General features: G+C 35.4%; 1 protein-coding gene across 6 annotated transcripts in view; it reads right to left on the minus strand.

Moving 5' to 3' along the window:
* ZNF236 (zinc finger protein 236) overlaps nucleotides 1-20,367 on the minus strand; it is a 71,139-nt gene that overhangs the window by 29,959 nt on the left and 20,813 nt on the right. For all 6 annotated transcript variants that reach the window (XM_040549517.1, XM_040549518.1, XM_040549515.1 and 3 more), the window contains 8 exons: nucleotides 17,896-18,068; nucleotides 15,428-15,574; nucleotides 13,432-13,500; nucleotides 9,876-10,079; nucleotides 8,226-8,454; nucleotides 6,672-6,944; nucleotides 4,419-4,622; nucleotides 1,588-1,732 (listed from right to left, as the gene is read on the minus strand). In XM_040549517.1, the coding sequence (XP_040405451.1) occupies nucleotides 1,588-1,732; nucleotides 4,419-4,622; nucleotides 6,672-6,944; nucleotides 8,226-8,454; nucleotides 9,876-10,079; nucleotides 13,432-13,500; nucleotides 15,428-15,574; nucleotides 17,896-18,068 (1,444 nt within the window). The remainder of the gene's footprint in view (nucleotides 1-1,587; nucleotides 1,733-4,418; nucleotides 4,623-6,671; nucleotides 6,945-8,225; nucleotides 8,455-9,875; nucleotides 10,080-13,431; nucleotides 13,501-15,427; nucleotides 15,575-17,895; nucleotides 18,069-20,367) is intronic.

Raw genomic sequence — 20,367 nt, forward strand, 5'->3', positions numbered from 1 at the left:
TGTTCTGCATTCCAGCTGCCTTTTCTGGTCAGACTTTGCCTGAATTACGCCATTTGGGTTGAACTGAATATGCTCTTTAGACTAAGATAATATCATTCACATGCAGTCTGCTCATTCTAGCTAAAACAACGTCCCCAGAAATTCAGAGAAAAATATATTATCCTGCACATATTAACTGCTACTCTGGCAATCTCTTAATGAAAGTCTTGGATACCTTTGACTGAATTTCAACAATAAGAGGGCTTTTTTGTCTCTAATACACCTTCTACGGTTCACTAACAACTAAGTTTTAAGTAACTACAATCTGCAGCCAATTTTCTAGAAGCTAAGTTTTGGGAACAGAACTATGTCCATCCTGAACACTCCCTGAAAAAAGCACGGTATAACTAGTACTTCAGACTGCTATGTGAAAACAGTTTTAGTATAGGTGAGAGAGTTTCCCCACTTCTGAATACTATCTCCTGCTCAATAAATCCTTCCTTCCAGAGATATCAGAGTTTCCCTTTAAGACTCCACTGGGATGTAACACAGACTGAATGACAAGTTAGGAAATGGAGCAGAGTGAAATGAGAATTTTTAAAGTTACAACTGTAGTTTCTGAGGAGTGAGAACTAGGAGAAGGACAGTGTGAATGCTAGCAAATGGAAGATAAAAGAACCAGGATTTAATAAAATAACCAGCTGGAACTGGGGAAAGTTAGGGATGGTTTATGATTATAGTACTTTCAGAAGTCTATGACCACCACACCAGATGCCATAGTAAAGAAGAGTACGATAGACAGATCTACATATCTCAATTTAAATTAGAGAAAGTACGAAAGTCATGTAGAGCTCACATTGCAGATGTAAGCAGATCACCACCCGCTTGCAAGGAATCTTTACTTAGGTCATAGTAATCATGACTTTTTTTTTCCCCCCCACGTCTTCTCTTCCAATTATTTGGCCCACAAAACGTTGTCAAGGCTTGGAGCAACCTGATCTAACTTTGAAGCTAGCTCTTCTTTCAAAAACAAGGTTATACTAGTTACCTCCACTGGTGCCCCTCAGACCTCAATTTTTTCTATAACTCCATGGCTTTAGGGTTTTAACAAATACCCACACTATGGAACTTGAACGGAACTTGAAGGAACCAGGAGACCCCAAGAATGTTTACATTATTACATTGTAAGCCTAAATTTTTAAGTTCAGTACATAGAAACTAGAAAACAACACGAGGCTGATTTCCTTCTCAAATAATAGCAACTACATACAAAGCAGACGATTTGGAGTATGCATTTACAAAATTATTACAAGAACTTGCGTGCAATGCTTGCAGTTTTCTATATACCATTTAGGAAAAAAAAGAATTCTACTTTTAATGAACTGCAAGGTAAACATAACCATGCGTACTGCTAGAACTGTGCACAGGCACAAATTAGTGCAAAATCTCCTTCAACATTACCAGAAAAATCAGTTATCACTGGTTCACTACTTAAAGACAATTAAAACAACAAAAAGAAGCCTTTTCAGTGACCAATATGTAAATTTCATACTTTTCCATAAGATTTGTTACTGTGTACATTTCCTTCCTCCTTCATATTTATTTTACCTGATATGTTGTTTAAGATGACAAGATTTTTTATAGGCTCGATGGCAATAAAAACACTTATATGGTCTGTCTGCATCATTCACAAAATTGTTGTTAAAATAATTTTGGAAGAACTGGCTATTCCTTGGGATTGGCTGGATAAGACCTACACATAAAAACACAAAGGAAAAAATAATTGATAAAAGATATTCCAAAGTTGCAGTAATCTGGAAAGCTAGTATTTGAAAAAAAAAATAAATAAAAAACTTATGACTAGACTTTTGATACAAAAGAATATAAGAAAATTAGCATGTTTTCAGCACCTATTTGAGATTATATATATTCATCTACTGTGCATTACACACACTGTATCATGCATGCTGAGTGTTGATTTTTTTTAATCCATAGGTCAACCTCATTACATTAAGCCTCACATATATCCAAAATAAAAATCAATTTTAAAGAAAGTCAACTGTTATGAATTCACTGCCAATCAGATGCTTTGTTTTTCCTACCTCCATCTTATCCACATAACATTTAATGTACCACATATATATTACAACATGACATATTTAATATATATCTCATGTGAAAATTAGTTTGCCATGATATGTAACAGCCTTACTTAAATGATATAAAATCGACTTTAAAATATTTTATTTTTATATGATCTACTCTGCCTAATCAGCATGCTTGCTAATTTTCTGGGTAACTCCAAATATTTATTGGGGGGAAAAAAGAATCAAAGATGGCTTATTTAAACAAAGACTCTTTACACAGTGTACCCTGAAGCCAGTTAAGGGTAGTTCTGGAAAATCACGTAACAGTTTCTGCTACTAAACATCCAACTGCTAATAGAAGAGTATCTTTCTCAGAAGCAGTCAACATAAGGCCATCATTCCAAACACTGTAACAGAATGGGAACAGTAGCAGAGCTCTCAAGTAAACAAGCTCACTGTCATTCACACATCTGAATGCAAAAGTACTCATCACAACACCAGTATGAAAGACTGATGAATGATGCAGTTTCAATAAAGCAGCAAAAGATACCTTTGTGATACTAAATACTCACCAAAACAGCCCTTAATGCTATTTTTCCTTCTTCAAACTGCTTAGTCTAACCCTGTATTTCATATTCAGAAAGGAAAGTCCAATGGGTTTCTGCTGACTTCCAAATATATTTGAAAAGGGTAGAAGATAAGGAAAGGAAAACTTTCTACTTTTTGATGAGAGGTTGCAGCAACATCAAAAAGAGCTTAGGTTTATCAGGCTGTGATTTGAATAAGCGTATGTATATATATGTTATATATATATATATATATATATATATATATATTTCTGTATGTGTATATGTAAATCAAAATTTCCTTTATGTTCCCCAGCTAACTCAGTCTAGGAAGAATATCTTCTCCCAGAAAAATTCTTCTGACATTTTTCTGCAATAGGAATGAGAATCATACAATATCCTGAGTTAGAAGGGACCCACGAGATCCCTGAGTCCAACTCTTGGCTCCACACAGGACTACCTAAAAGTCAGACCATGTTGTCCAAACGCTTCTTGAACTCCAGCAGCTTGGTACCATGACCACATCTCTCGGGAGCCTGTCCCAGTGCCTGACCATCCTCTTGGTGAGGAACCTTTCCCTAACACCCACCCTGACCCTCCCCTGTCCCAGCTCCATGCCGTTCCCTCGGGTCCTGTCACTGTCCCCAGAGAGCAGAGCTCAGCGCCTGCCCCTCTGCTCCCCTCGTGAGGGAGCTGCAGGTGACCACAAGGCCTCCTCTCAGCCTGCTCTGCTCTGGGCTTTTATAGTATTTTTTTTTTTTTTGTCATTAATATTACTTCCATCTCCCTGCCTATTGCAATTTCACTGCAGAGATCTTAATTTTATTGTAGTGTTTTTTTCCTTCAAAATCAAGAAAAATGACTGTACCTGTTCCTGGGTTCTCTCAAGAAAGAAAGGTTGTAGAATCTGAGTATCTGAAGCTTTCAGATTAAGCCTTGCTGCTACTCTTTGAAAATTTACATCTTATATCAGACACCAAATAAACAATTACTCTTGCATACAGTAATTCTTGGAAGCAATGAAAACAAGCAGATTTTTAAAGATTTTAGGATAAATATATTACCAATTTTCTACTACATAATGCTGACTATACAACAGACAAGGCAGGGGTTAGCAGACTGTTGAATCAAACAACAATGGAGAGTAAATAACTTGCCCACTACACTGACCTCTAATGGACATATCTTGATTGAGCTGTGAGACAACTTACCTTGTTCCAAAAAGTGGTTTTACATAACGATGTAATAATTCTTCTACAGCAGAATTAAAAGAACTATATGAATTATCTGTAGTATGTTCAAAAACTATTCTGCCCTTTATTGAAATATTATCTCTAATTTAGTTGAGGTCACAATTATACCAAATGCACTAAAATCTGTAACACTGGCATATTTAATATATGTAATTAGAATAAACGTGATTGACTCAAGAAAAATGTAAGACTGTATGCCACCTTTTCTATACCAAATGTCTAACAGTAGTTAAGCTGAAGTCCAAGTAACATAAGGTAAAAATGCATACACTTATTTCTATGGCTTATACAACTTCTCTGTAAATAAAAGACTTCTTATTAACTCAGAAAGCACAGGAGAGTTTCAAGCAAACTATGAAATACAGTGCTTTTCTGAAGCTAAGTTTATTAGTTTATCTGATGACTAATCTCAAAAGTACATATTTCTGAGTAAGGTCTAATTGTGTTCGCTTGATTAAACTGTGACCTTTTTGTTTCCCAGTGAAATCCAAATTTCATGTTTACAGGCAAACACAGATTTACTCACTCTTTACCTAAATCAGTGATGAGTATGGGCTCTTGCAAAGGGATGTCTGGTACAGGGACACTTGTTTTTCCTACTCGAACTTTTGCAGGTTTACGTTGATGTCGCAGCTTTCTTAGTTCCGTGTGTTTAAAATGTGAAGCTATATGAGTTTTCCGGTGGCCTGATGTTCTAAATTTTTTGTCACAGTGAGGACAAGCAAAAGGCCTAACACCTGCAAAAGATTAAAAAAATTAGTTTCTGATTTTATTTCTACTTCCCCAGAAACGTAGTTTTGGTATACAGATTCTTTTCTGCATTTTCTGTTTTGCTTTCTATCCAGGTGTTCACTGTTAAATATGTTTTCAGAGAACATCAATAAAATCCAATCAACAGTAAATATAAAATTGCCAAATTACTAACTGGTTATAACAGGAAAAAGACAGCAATTTTCAAAAGGTGCCAGAAGCTATCAAAAAATTGCAGATACCAGGTCAGAGAAAAGTGAGAAAAAAAGAATCAGCGAACACGCAGACAAATGATACCTAATAGTATGAAAAAGATGAACATTGTAAAAGTTACAAGAAATTCTGACTGTCTCTGAAATGTCAACAGTGTTTGATGACAGCCAAATAAGCGTGTCAATGGGAATTTTTAAAGGATGACTTTCTCACTGCAAAATCCAGTAGTATTTTGAACAGAAATATTCAGTTCTGGACACACGGTCTCCTTGGAACGCATACTGGAGAATTTACTAAGTTACGGAGACAGGCAAAGCTGATGAACATTCAGCTTTTGTTCAAGGGGAAATCTCGGACTTACAGGGCTAGAAAACATGACTAGGTGCCACAAAGAAAATCAGTGGAAAATACGTGCAAGAAATAAGATCGAACTGCTGCTCTTCACAATACAGTAACTCAGAAACACCAAATGAAACTACTGGGCAGAATATTGAATGCAATAGAAGTTACTTCACTTAACATATAGCTCAACATTTGAATTCATAATGGTCTATCTGGCAGTAAGTTCACATGGATTCAAAATCAATTAGCTAAGTTCCTGAAACAAAAATTGACAGTGTTGCTTAACATAAAGGTGTGGCCTGCTTCATAAAACCCTCAGCCCCAAAAGAGCAGTGGAAACTAGTTGTACACTGCGAAGAAGCATTACTGTAGGCTTCTCCTCTTCAGCAGGTCTGCATCAGAGACAGCACAGAGGGCTAGGTGACCCTTTAACTTAACCCTGCAAGCCCTAACCTGATAGGCAGAGAAAGAAGTAAAAGTCCATCTCCAATAGGAGTTACATGCTGGAGTTCCATGAACATGGAATTATGTAGTCTTCAAGCAAACTTTGAATAGGTTGGATTTCTGCAGATGAATACAACACTGACATTTCAATGGAAAATTGAAAAATTTATCTAAAGGTGTTAGATCACAAAACACTGAAGACCAAATGCACGTAGCCAATAAATGACACAGGAAAAGAACTTTGCTACAAACATTTTTACAGAAGTCAATAAGAAACCATATCTTGCAGAATTAAAATATGTAAACAGAAGTGAAAGTTTCACATTTATGAGTATCTGGCTGAAAGTTTATTTAGCAGCACAAACAAAGAATGAAAAAGTAGAAAATGACAAAGTAGTCCATCAAGAGCGGAAAATTCATTTCAATCTATGCAGAAGATAGAAGCTGAGCCACAGATCTTGAAGCTATCATATATGACGTAAACAAGGACCAAATGAGAAGAGTTTTAGGGTATGCAACGCAAGATATTTAAAACAGGTACTTTGGTGAAAGCACCATGCAACACCTTATTGCAGAAGATAAAATAGGAAGTAAATAATCTTGAGAGATACTATGAAATTATTGAAGAGTGTAAAGAAGGGGAAATAAAAGATACAGAGTAAATAAGGTAACTGTAAATAAGTAAAATTAGAACTCAAAGTCTAAGTGTATGATTCTCTAGAAAGCATCATCAAATACATTCATAAATTGGTATTAAAAGGGAACAACAGCTGACACATCAGAAAACTAAATGCCCACGGTTTTTCTATAAGCCCAAAATTTCAAAGCCATGAAACTCTAGAGAGCCAAGACAGAAATTTTAAGTTCATCATTTAAGACAATGAAACTGATTTATTCCATGATAGATATTGATTTATTCTATGGTAGATATCCACAGCATGATAGACACCTCTATAATTAAGCACTTCACATTGTATGTATTTGTTTGAAGCCTCACTCACATTATTGAAAACACACCAGCAGTTTTGGGACCTTACCTGTATGTAGACGAATGTGAACTTTTAAACTCCCTGAGGTGGAAAAGCATTTCATACAAAATTGGCACTTGAAAGCTTTAATGCCAGTGTGTGTTTTTATGTGTGCTGTGAGAGTACTCTTAACGGCAAATGCGCGGAAACACTGGGGACACTTGAATGGCTTCTCATGGGTATGAATGCGAATGTGGCGCACTAAATCACTTGGTTTTTTAAATTCTTTAGAGCAGTAAGGACAAACATGCCACCTTATTCCATTTTCTTCACGTATAGAACCTGAAATAAGAAACGAAACCAAATTTAATTTGTTTGAAGTATTTTAACAGTTTCGTTTTATAAGTTCCACTATATTGACACCATTATACTAAGTAATCAAAAAGAACACAAACACATTTTGCAGATGCCACTACAACACACTCTGTAGATAATTAACTTCTCAATCAGATGCATTCTACTTCACAAAAGTAGTGACGGGCTGGAATGAAAAACAAAATCCTGTTGAAATTCAAAGATTTTTATGCTACTGAAAAGGAAGAAAGGAGAGAAAAGAAAAATGAAGCTAAGAAATGTCTGATTTCACAGAATAACAAGAAACAATGCAGCTTGAATGCCACTTCAAATGTAGGCATAATGCAGTATAATATACCAGTTAACTTATAAATACCACATCTAACACAAAATTGTTCAACAGTAAATGTAACTCCTCCATAACCACACCTACAAATTATTTTAAGTACTAAAGACTTATGTATCTCACTGGAGGGGTTACTTTATATGGCACTCTCTTTTATCTTATCCATATTCAAGAAAGCTATGAATCCCTCACAGTTCTCATCTAAGGACCCTTTCAGGCTCAAAGTACACTGTTCTCCGTTTATCTCTATTTCTAGTTCAATTTATGATACAGATACAGCTGCCACACAAGAAGTGAACAACTGAAAGGAACGTTACAGGTGTGTTTAGAAGTAATATGGGTTGCATTTGGACCAATGACATAAAGGCAGAGCTGTTCAGCAGATACACCGGCATTTCACATCAGCCCAGTAGAGCCTGTACAGTTGTGAACATAAATTTACAACTCAATCACTAGTTTCGGGTTACAGACTTAGACATGCAACATCAGTGATGATCTGTATGAGGCAACAGCATTGTACTTGTGTCCCTGTGAGGCCTCACTTCCAAAAGAGGAAAAGGAGAGCTTGCAAGAACCCTCTGCTCTGGGACACACCATGAAATCCCAATCCTCCTCAAAGAAGGATGATAGGAGAAACAGGGAAGAAGATTTCTATTTTCTGTCCTTTTCCAAAAATTCCACTGATCTAAATCCAGAATATTTAATAGTGTAACTTCAGTTATTGCTACTCCATAAGGTTTTTAGTATAAAAGTTATAAATTACATTGATCACAGCTTATACAAATACTGTATTTTAGATAAAAGTCGATGTAGTCTGTAACTGATCTGCAATGTTTTGGGAAATTCCTTTATAAAGTCATCAACACCCCCCAAAATACTGTAGTCTTTACAGCACAAGAAGTATCAAACAGTGGCAACATTACCAGGTAAAAATGGCGATTTTTTCTTAATAACCTTTTTTTCTTTTTTATCCAGTTTATCTGTACTCTCTTGCTCCTTATCTTGTTCTGCATTATTAGAGTCAGTCTGATGATTTGAGAGAGTCTGGACATCTGGGTTCTGATCCTGGGTCCCAGGAGTCTTAGCTTGGCTGCAGTCAGTAGAATGTGCAGAGACAGGAATTGAAGACAACCCACTGTTCTCTAAAGCTTGCTAGAAGAGAACAAAACTTTTAGACTGGGAAAGAAGCATTCTCCAGCTGCACCAATTTTTGTCAGACTGCTATTTAGAAGATGTAACACAAATATAATTAAAGGACTTACCTTTCAGAAAAGTGCCAGTTGTCTCTATAGAATCAAACATTTGCCAGAAATATATAACTATGTCTTATACCTACACTACATAAGAGGATAGTTTCCCATAAACAGTCAATCTGAAGCCCATTAGCTTAGGGAGAAGCCATAGATTGTATAATCAAAAAGAAAGACTGCTACATCAAAGAAAGACCTGGAAAAGCTCAAAAGCCTCTGTTAACATATCATTGATAACCCTCTGACTGAGACAAGAGCAATGCACTCATTTCATGCACACCTGAAGGGACCGAAGTGGAGGCACTTTCATGGATACTATTGCGTATGAGAAGATTCTGGATCAAAGACCTCAAACACATTTCAGTAAGACTGCAGACATTTGATCACTTGAAAGAAAACATTTTTATTTTGTACAATATGTTTAAGGTGTTAAATGCTCGTACTTCCCATGTGTGTTGTCGTCGTTTTTTTGTTTGTTTTCCGATAGCTATCAAGAGTATAGTTATATTTTGTATTGTAATTTGCTGCCACTACACACAGCCTTCCAGACATTAGGGAACACAGCACAGGTAACATAGTGAACCTGCACAGAGCTACATGTAACATTCAGGTCTTCCAAAAAAATTCAAGTGGTTCTTAAAAGGTTAGAGATAAGGAATAGCTTAAAGGTTAGCAGGATACCACCAATGCTAAAGAAAAACACTCTCTGCCCCGTTCCATCCTGTTTGTGTCTTTAATGCAAAGGAGGGTGCAAAAGAAGCATAGATAGATGAACTACTGCCCAACTACTCTTCCATACTACTCAGCGTTTCCTATTGCCAATACCAAGGACGGAATAATGGGTTAGACAAAACACAACCCAGGAAGGAATTTGCACAGGTAAGAAAAATTCAAATAGCCCGTATTAATTAGATCAGGATAAAGGCCCAGAGACATTCTCATTTTTTAACTAGATAAAAATATTTTTCCCTCTTAAATATGGCTACACTTTAAGAATCATAACTTAAGGACGTGTCAAAAGCTGCTTCAGGGCAACAGATAAAAAGTCAAAGGGTAAAATGTCCATGAATGGGTGTGTACACTCACAGCTTTCCTCTAGGCCATGTAATCAATCTTTGTAACCTTCATTTTGCAATGTTATATAAAACAGTATCCTGGCATGTTCCATTCCTGTTCATTAGATCTTTACTATTGTCTCTTGACTGATAAATCATTTCAAAATACAGGAGGATTGCTGTCATTGAAAATACTGAAAGAATTTCACTAAAATAAAAACGAGAAAAAACATTGAAATGTAAAGATGTTATCGCACACAGCTCTGACCTGCAAAATATCTCTATTGATCCCCACAGCAATGCTGAGTTGCTGACCAGGTTGTTGAGGCTGGTTATTTTCTACAGGACCAGGTTCTGATAACTCAAGGAGCTGCTGGATGACATCAGTTACAGCCTGTTGTCCCTGATTAGCAGTAGCTGAAGACACCTGGTTTTCTGTCTGCTGAAGAAGCGGAGACCGGAAATGCGTGGCCTGAAATATACAACAGCATATTTGTAAAGGAAGATGAAATGTATATATGAACTTACCTGTTCAGCTCCCTTATGTGAAAGGTCTGTTCACTGTCCACTACAAGGACTTTCATCAGACTACTTCACACAGATCTGCTACTTAAGGTCTTCTCACTCCCTTTTTTTGGGCTTCTTCCCAAGATGCATAACTGTAAGCTTAAAGCTTGAATTAAGTTTGTAGCAACTACTGAACCTTCAACCAGTTTACAAAACACAGGGATCAATTACTGAATTCCATATGGAGAGGCCACATGAAAAGTACAAAACAGATACATGACACTGATATGGTTGTCTTTTTATAATTCACATTTAACTAAAGTAAGTCCTTTAGAAAAGAGAACTCCTACTAGCTGAGATTTTTATATTAAATAGAGTTGTTACACTGAAACCCTTCAGAACAATCAAACTACTAACTTGTTTGCCTCCAACTTTCAATCTTCTAAATCTGAGCTTTAAACGAAACTGTTTATACTCTGAAAGTTTAAATATACATGGAGCTGTGTTCAAATACTCAAAAAAATCTTAGTCTAAAAATCAAATTTTTTCCGTTCTGATTTGATAATTGCATCCTTAAGCTACCTTAGTAACAAATGAAGAAAAAAGATTTAAAAACTTGGTATTTCTTTTTAGAATCACAAAGGTATTCAGTTCTCTTTCATTTATGAACTTCTCTTTCTTGAAGCACACTGCACAAGTATACCATTATTGAAACAAACGCTTTTAATCATTTTACTGCAAAAAATAAATATGTATTCATATAGTGGCTGGCCCTGTAATTCTGTTTCTTGGAACACACTGGATATTTGTTTTTAATATTTCCCTTCCCCAAAAGTAATCACTTCCAGGCACAAACACATATACAAACCACTATATCCTTTAGATCATTTTTGACAAAGAACAATCTCAGGCTTCACACATGTAATATTTCTTTCAATCTGAAAACTCCCCAAGATTTTCTTTATATTGACACATTACCCAAGACAGTTAAAATGACATTGTCACCACATTTGAGAATGGTTCCAAAGACACGTATGAAGAAAAATCAGCTTGATTCCAATTTCCAATTGAGTTCTGAGAATTTAATGAATTTCACGTCTTTGCATGAGACAATATAAAACAAACCCTTCTCTCATTTTTCTTGCATGCAAGCAACAGAGTAACACTTGCTATTTTGTTGCTATTATAATTAGTTCATCTTTTTTCACCTCACCAGTGGGACAGATGGAAAAACTTTCCAGATTCCAATTTAACAAAAAAAATATAAGCATTTCAGTAAGTATTTTACAAAAATATGACATGTTATAAGACATTTTCACTGTAACAAACAGGAACTGAAGCAAAGCATGTTGTTAAGGACTGGAACAGCTCTTTGAAAAGACTGCTCTTTTTCATGAAACAGAATGCAGGGAAGCCTAGACCAAAACAAAATTCTCCCAGGTTTTAACACAAGAAAAGAATTGCTAATGAAGGAATTAGCTCAACATCATCTTCAAAATTACATGTATTTAGCCAGCATGTTCACGTATTAAACAGCAGTATATATATAGTCTCACTGAGGTTATCTTTTTTGAAAAATACACGTATGCATATGAAGTTTGTTACCATTAAGCTGGCCTGTTAATTATGAAAAGTTTCAGAGATCTCTTTCTAGATTTCCCTTACAATACTTAAATATCTAATTTTAAAAATAGCATATAATACTTTATTTTCTATCATTACTTTGTAATTCCACATTTGTTCAATTAGAATAGCGAACCTTGTGATCACAGGCTTTCTGATCTGGCTGTGTAACTAACACAGACTGCACTGCTGAGTCAATTACTCCCTCAAGTGAAGTAACTGTCCAGAAATTAGTCTTTTTTTAATTAAGCAATTTATTATGGTAACTTTCTATTGCTAACAAACTTCAGTGAGTTGCTCCAACAGTAAATTATCCACACTAAAATTCCCTATGTCATTTCAAAGTGTGAACTTATCTAGTTTCAACCCTCAAGTCTCTTTTCCCTGTCTTTTTAATAAAGAGATTATAGATTTTTCCCTTTTCTGCAAAGCAGAAGATCAAGTCATCATTAAATATTTTATCTGATGGGCAAAATAGATACAGCTCCTTGAAACTCTTTGATAACAAAACACATCATATAGTTCAAGAATTTTGATGGGTGATTCCTCATGTATCTTTCAATACAGATCATGAATAGTGGACATAATAAACAGACAAATGATAAAAGCAAAAATTGCCAGAATGAAATACAGAGTGCATATAAGCTTTTCACTTTCATGCAAACATTCTTCTCAAAATAAAAAGATCAAACGGATCTTTCCAGGCAAGGAAAATTTTGCTTTTTGCTGATGTATCAATTATAACCTTTTTAATCCCTATTATTATGAATAAAATGTCTGTCCTTTGAATTTGGCTCATTTTTCTGGGCCAAACTGCCCAGATGTGCCCAGGTTGCACATCTGATGGCATGGCAACAAGCACGTCTTACAATAAAGAATGAGACTTTGAAAGCATGTAAGAAAATTGCTGCTGATTCATCTTTGTACTGAAGGTGGTGCCACATGCTCCTTTTCCTCAAAATTCCCATACATTTTACAATATATAGTTGCTAGTTTAAAAATAGAAGGTACCCTAGCAAGGGGAAAGAATTCAAGTTTCTTCTCTGCTAGATTACAAAGTCAGACTTCCCTTTGCTTGACTTCCTAGATTCCCCATATATAAGGTGAAGCTGATTTTGCAAAGTTGCACACAAACTGCCTGGGCACCCAGCAGCTACTAAGGTATTCTCTTGAGAAGATGCTAGTTTGAAGAGCCTGAGGCTAAGGATGGAATTGGAGACGGTTCTCTCACTTGCTAGGGACGACTATCAGACACTTCTTTGAAGAAGGTGGGAATGGGGACCCATTACTCCCAGCTGGCACCTACCACCAGGGAGGAACCAGCACTCTGCATCAAGTAGAGGGAACCACACAACAGGACACGGTGATACAGGAGCCTAATTTCAACGTTCAGATTCAATTAAAAAAATAGGCAGAACTACCCTCTTGACTCAAAATTTGACAAGAAGGTCATCAGCTCCTCTTCGGAGCTTGCTTTGTTGGAAAGCTTTTGAAAATAATGCACCCTATATGAAGTCTTTTCTCTCCACAATACCTACGTGCAATCACCAGTAAGTCTGCCTTCATATATTAGCTGGTGAACTTATCACAGAGGACAATTGTGTATCTTTTTTCCACCAGGAAGTTTACCAAATTCTGTAAAGTTCCTCCCCTTTCTGTTCTTGACAAAAAGAACAAAAAAACTCTATACTTACATTCTTCCATTTATTATCAACAGGTTGCAAAAGATTAGCAGATGTTGTTAAAGGCTGGGCGACAGAATCCTACAAAGAAATAAAAAGCAGTATTTTAAACTTTTGTACAAAAAAATAAAAATAAAATAAAAAACCAAACAGTTTAAGTACCACAGTTCACTTTCCTACAGCATTGAGACTAGAGAGAGAAAAAAGGAGACTATGGGAAAGATACGAATGCACACAGAATCACCAGTGTTGCTCCATAGTTTATGTATATTAAACACAAATTTTAGAAAGCAACATACCTGAGCTATAAAGCACTGATGCTGCAAATACAAGTAACAGCCCTGGAATAAGCAAGTTTACAAGATGCACCTATGTATCAGAAAAGAATGCATTCTTTGGTAGTGCAGCAATACAGGTGACATCAACTTTTGGAATGAATGCATTTAAGACAATCATTGCTCATCCCCACATCCATAGCCAGAGATGACAAAGAAAAATCACAACCTTTAGAACAGGAAAAGTATTATACAGGAAGCCAGTTGTTAAAGAAGATCCGCAAGTTCTGATCAGAATAAGGAAGTCAGTTCTAATGTAAGAATGCTAGTGCTAATCTAAGAATCTTTCTACAGCAATAAATAAATCAACCATTACATATCTGCAATTTCAGATGAAAAGTTAAATATGGAAATGATAATGCTCTTAATACACAATTAAGATGTCAGTCATCTTTGTTCTTCCTTATTAAACTTTGTGGCATCTGTTTTTAAAATGAATTATTTTTCTTCTGTTTTGCTTATACCATTGTGTAGAGATATTATTTTTCATTGCCTTCATGCAAGCAGAAATAGATGCATGAGACAAAGATAATGGCAAGACACTTCTGTAATATCAATGTGCAATTCAAATGCAAAATACTCAATCAAGCCAAACAAAGCAAAAAAAAACACAACTGGCCAGGGAAAGCAAACATTAGGTAGGTATGAAGGAATCTTTCTCCATTCTGCTTTTAAGATAAAACTTGTGAATGTGAAGATCTACAAAAAGATGTATAGATTATATGTACTTTCAAGTAAATAGGACACATTAGTTCTCCCTCCCCCCGAATTAACCTAGAGACAAATAGCATCTGCAATATAGAAGCGCAGCTTTATGGAAGCTAAAGAGAAATGGTTCTCCACACAATACTACTAGACACTTGCTGTCAACAAGATTTAGTGGCATAACGAAGCTCGAACTTTAAATTTTACCCCACCCCCCCTTTCAAAGCCTGATATTACTTGTCACACATTGAACTTCAGAGCATTAAAGTTGGAAACGGTAAGAAATAGCAGAAGAAAGGCAGAGAGGTAGAAGCTTTCTTCAAAGAAGAAAATATATTATGATGTAGTCAATATGCACAGGCTTAAAAAAATAGTCAAACGAAAGCAGAAGCATTTTTTGAATCTTAGTATTTTCTTTTATTTCAGTAATGAAAGAAAACACATTCAGTGTTGCTAATAAAGCTAAGATTTTTTCCTTCACGATCTCGTCAAATAAGAAGCTAACATTGAAAGTAAGTTATAAGAAACACACAAAAGAAGAATCTCCTCCGTATGGATTAGAATTATACCAACAATTAATTTATGAAAATGAGTTAACGCTATTAGGTACTTGGAATAATCTAGGTTTCATTGTTCCAATAAAACTTCCAAATTAGTTTCATTACATAGAACGAAAACCTTTCCTTCCCACACAATCTGTAACTACAAGAGTTATGTTTTAATTAGTTGTAGAATAAAATCATTATATTTCCATCTAAACCCTCAAACTGTAAATCCTTTTTTGCATTTACTTGGCCGATCTACTTTGTGCCAATATGCAAATCAATTCCAAAAAGACAAATCTAAAAAAAAGGACAAAAGACCTACAACAGGTCAGAACTAAAGTTACATAAATAATTGCTGGAATTAAAATATAGACCCAATTAAACTCTTATGGGAATTTTCATAATATACCGAGTGAAGCTTACCGCTGTAACATGAGATACATCTGTTGAAGAGCTCGCAGAATTCTGTTGACCACCCATGTGCATCTTGCTGATATGTGTATTCAAACTACCCAAGCTTTTGAAGACACAGCTACATTCTGTACAGTTGTACGTAGGGCCATTCTTGACCTTCAGGAAAACAAAAGTGTTTAGTACTCATTTTCCCTAAACCTACCTAATTATCTTTTACATTATTTATTTACATAACAAATGTACTATGGGATTATGAGAGTTAAAACGGTTTATTTCTCCAAGTTACTGATATCTTGTTATGGAATCGGTCTGGTATCAAGTCAACTGTAATCTATGTGCATGACTCATCTCCACTTCTCAACGCTGGAAAGCACAGAGAGCAAGACAAACGTCATCTGGCTAATCAGGCTTCAGACTTCTCTTTCCTTACAATTTCCTACCATTACACACTCAGAAGCAAAACCAAAATGCAACTTTATCAAATAAGATGTGCCTGCAAAAGTAACAACATACTGAATACACACTGAAGTTGGGAAAAAATGAAGGGAAAGAATGCAGATAGTTTATTTTCAGATTTTGGTTCTCTTTGTTTACTTTTGCAAAAGCGTCTTTGATAAATTTCCAAGAACAAATAAAATCCATTTTTCAGGTCTGAGTAAAACAAAGAGATTGGGCCAAAGGCTATTAAGGACTGCACGAAAAAAGAATGGTGAAGGACAGGGAAGCTTAATGTACTATTTGAACACACAGGATTAGAAAGTGATCAGCAACAACTTGTTTGAGACCTCCAGGGCAAGGGGTTGAGGGGACATGAGGTAGTTAAGGCAAATAAATGTGCAGTTTCTAACCATGCTCATATCTCACCTCCCCCTCCTCAGTTTATCAGATAGCAGTAAGATCCAGTGCAGTACTTTCAGATATGTAGGGGACAACGAGGTCTTCAAACAAAAATACGCTCTTCTGCTTGCAATGTAATATGGAATTCTATTTTCTGATATTAAGCTTTACCTCTTTCCGAAATGTCTTGTTACCAGTTATCAACTAATAAAATACAGATAAGATTAAATGGTGATAAACCAAGTGGGAGTCATCCTGTTTTATCACCACCTGTAACAATTCTTATTGTGACTGTTTCAGAATTAGAGTTCTGCACACAATCTTGAAGGAAATACAGTGACAACAAGGAAAAAAAAAATCAAAAGATCCAAAGCCGTAACTAAAATGTATGCTCAGGATCATGCAACACCGCATGAGATGTGACCAAGAGGTAGCATTTATGACAAAACACACAAAAAAAGTGAATATACTTGGCTTGATACCCCAAAACTTTAATACTAAAAAAAACCATGCAAATTATGAAATTAATGCTGATGCAGGTTTTTTATATAGCAATAGCTATCATGTATAGGAAGGTGTGAATAATAAGGAAAACAAGTCATACGAACCCGTATGAAGTGTAAACGTGATTTAATATAACTACAAGTAATACAGAATATTCTGTTAAGGACCGTATCCTAAAAATAAGAAACTATCATACTAGAAGGTTCTGTAGTAAAAAAAAAAAATAATAAAAAAAATCAGATAAATTAAATCTGCCATTGTAACACAATAATCGAAAATGAGAATGTAACTCTTTCTTCTAACTCTGACAGAGCAGAGAGAGCATCCTGCATGCAGCAAAAAGAAAAAAAAAAGCTGCCTGTACCACTTTATACCTCCAAAATCAAAACTAGGTCTCTTTCTATGGGTATTTCAAACCACAAATCACTGAAGTCAGTGCAGTAATTACTGAACAAAGTTGCATAGCCAGTGCTGCTCAGAAGACTATATTGTATCAGTACCTTAGGTATCTTAAAAATTGTCTGTCAAAGAAAAAAATATCAGCATTAAAAAATATATCATAAAGAGGTCCAAGTTATTATTTTTTTTTTTTAAGTCTTATTTCACGATTTTTTTCTGGCTGTAACTGCAAAGCTTCTGAGAGAGGCTGCAAGATGCATTCTTCAAAGACAATTATCAACTGTGCTTTATATATATAGATAGTATAGCTATACTTTATGAATATATAGATAGTAAGTTGCTGTTTGGGCTTGAAATTTCTCCTTTTCTACTTTGCAGTTTTTGGCTTACTTTCACCTGATTCCAGGTCTCATTCTCTCAATACTGAGGTAAGTAGCATTTTTAGCTATTAAAGGAAACAACGTTTTAATCTTTCAATGTACCGAAAAGACAATGAAGGCCTTGCTAATTATCCTAAGCATCCATTTATTCAGATGAAGCTATTTTAAGCAAGCTGAATTTGCTGGTAAAAGCCAACAAACTGGAATCTATACTACAGCAGAAAATCTATATTGGCTGAAGAAAGCACCAGTGCGCATAGAAATAGCAAACAGTACATTTTAAATACTGAAAATGGAAGGTTAAACACCAATAAACAGTATATTAGCACCAACCACTTTATGAATAATTGCATTTACCTCTGAATGAACTCTCTGTATGTGTGACTGAAGATTGCCTTTCTGAGAAAAGGCAGCAGGACAAAAGGCACAAGCATGGGGTTTTTCACCAGTGTGCTTGATCATATGGGTCTGCAATGCCCCCTTCTGGTTAAAGGCTTTTCCACATTCACTACATTTAAAAGGTCTTTCACCTAAAGAGGCGGGGGAAAAAAGGCAGCTGTGGGGTAAGAGGCTTTAAATAAATGTTAGCAGTTTCCCATATCTGAAAGGAAAATTCTATCACTAAAATAAATTATTGCATGTAGATAGATGTACGCACATGGATGAGAACTGAAACACAAATTAGATGTTTTGACAATGACTGTTTACTTCAAACACTAATCCTAGCATCTAGACAAAGATTTGAAACTTTTTCACAAAGCTATGACCTAGGTGATTATTACAGTGTGTAAATTAAATGAAACCTGTACAAAAAACATTTAGAACAGCTTCACTCAACCTGCGGATCTAAAAAGTTACTACACAAAAGCACGGAAAAAGAGGTGAAAAGGAGAGAAAAAAGGCAAAAAAAATCATTGGCTCTTCCTTTACACCGAATCCTTTTAAACGTATACACCTGCATCGACACAAACAAGCAGGAGGATTAAGGGGGGCACAGAAAGTAATAAATAAATAATGCTCAAAAATCTAACCTGTTATTTAGCTTAAAATAAAAGTTGTGCAGCAACACTGCAAAAGATTCCTGCCCTACAATGAGTATTAACAACCACCTATCCAAAAAGGTGCAATAAAATAATATTCTTATTATTTGGGACACTGTACAGCCCCACTCAACAACTAAACTTTGAATGTTCTTTTTCAAGAACCTCATATTATATTATTATTGAGCATTAAAGAAAATCCTGGGCAATATTGTTTCAAGAATCTGTCACTATTCCCTGATTTTAGTGTTTTCAATATTGTACATAGCTACAGTTATTTGCACATTGATTAACCCTCCCCCCCCCCCCCCCCAAAAAAAAACAAACACAGAAACGTTAAGTGATGAAAAGTAACAGAACTACATTAACACATTACAAAGCTGCATGTGTTAAACAGACATCAAGCACAAAATTCAATTTCTTATAACTTTGTGTCTTAACTGACTACTGGAAATCTCCACTGTGAATTGAATATTAATACATACATATATATATATTTTTAAATGAAACAGTTCTGCGGTGTTAACTCCAGGACCCTGAGAAAATTTAATACTTTGCTTTTGCACATTCCTATATCAAAGCCACTACAGGTATGCTGTGCATCTGCTACAGGAATAAGCAATAGTATTTGCTAAATATTATTCACAATAAAGCAATTTCAATCAGTGTTTTTGTATTACTTCTGATTATATTAATAACTGTAGTTTACAACTAGTTTAATGAGATTAATTCTTAATTCATTCTCAATTATTTCTTAATTAAGCTCACACTGTTTGCAGTGAAGGTAGGCGTTTTCAGAAACAGGTTACAAGACCTGACGCTATGATATTCTTAAGGAACTGTTCTGCTGCGTTTGGGTTTTGAAGATGTTTTACAGTCTGCAGGTTTTAGTATGCGTTTTTTAATACAGATTAAATTCAGGAACACATTCAAAGCTTCTCAAAACAGTGACAAAATTCATATTGTGATTTCCTAAGTAAAATAGTTACCACTAACAAGTGCTAGTAGACACACAGAAGAATTGCTTCTATTTAAGTTCTATTTAAGTAACTTTCCTTACACAAACTAAATCTTAATTCTAGCGTGGAAACGTGCAATACATGTAACTCTCAAGCATATCAGTATAATACCAATTGGTGTGTGCACGGTGAGGGGGCGGGACATTACTCTGATTTTAATATGGGAATTTCAAAATTCGAGACTTTACCCCACCACCACCCTGCAGGGTGAAAGTGCTTTAATAGCTATCAACAAAAAAGTAATGCAATCATGATGGTAGCGTAGTACTGTACATGCACCACAGACATACTCTTTCCAAAATTAAAGATGTACATATTCTAAATTCTCCCATATATTACAGAGTGCCTCAAGCAATTAGATGCCAGACAGATTGGCTGTGGATTTAAAGTAATAATGTAATTCGTAACTTAAATGAATATTTCCTAGCTACTTGAATCTTGAAATGACATACTGTCATGTGTAGATTGGGACTGGTTTTTTTGTCTCTGGTTTCCCAATAGACAAATGTCTTTTTATTCTTCAAGAGAACTGCAGATGTTCTTGAACTTATTAAAGCTTCACAAATGTGTTCTCAACCAACTATAATTTTGCTTAATTCTGATCCAAATAGCTAAAATAACATATCAAAGAGACTAAACTCTAAAATGAGAAAACTACTTTTCAATGACTTTTTTGGGTATTATTTTGAGGCAACTTTTAAGGCAGGTACAAGGGTGACCTCTTGTGTCACTGCATCATAACTAAACTCTGTAAAACTCCAATGTTCCTA

Source organism: Cygnus olor, chromosome 2 (genome assembly GCF_009769625.2).
Source record: "Cygnus olor isolate bCygOlo1 chromosome 2, bCygOlo1.pri.v2, whole genome shotgun sequence".
In the NCBI taxonomy this organism is placed as follows: Eukaryota; Metazoa; Chordata; class Aves; order Anseriformes; family Anatidae; genus Cygnus; species Cygnus olor.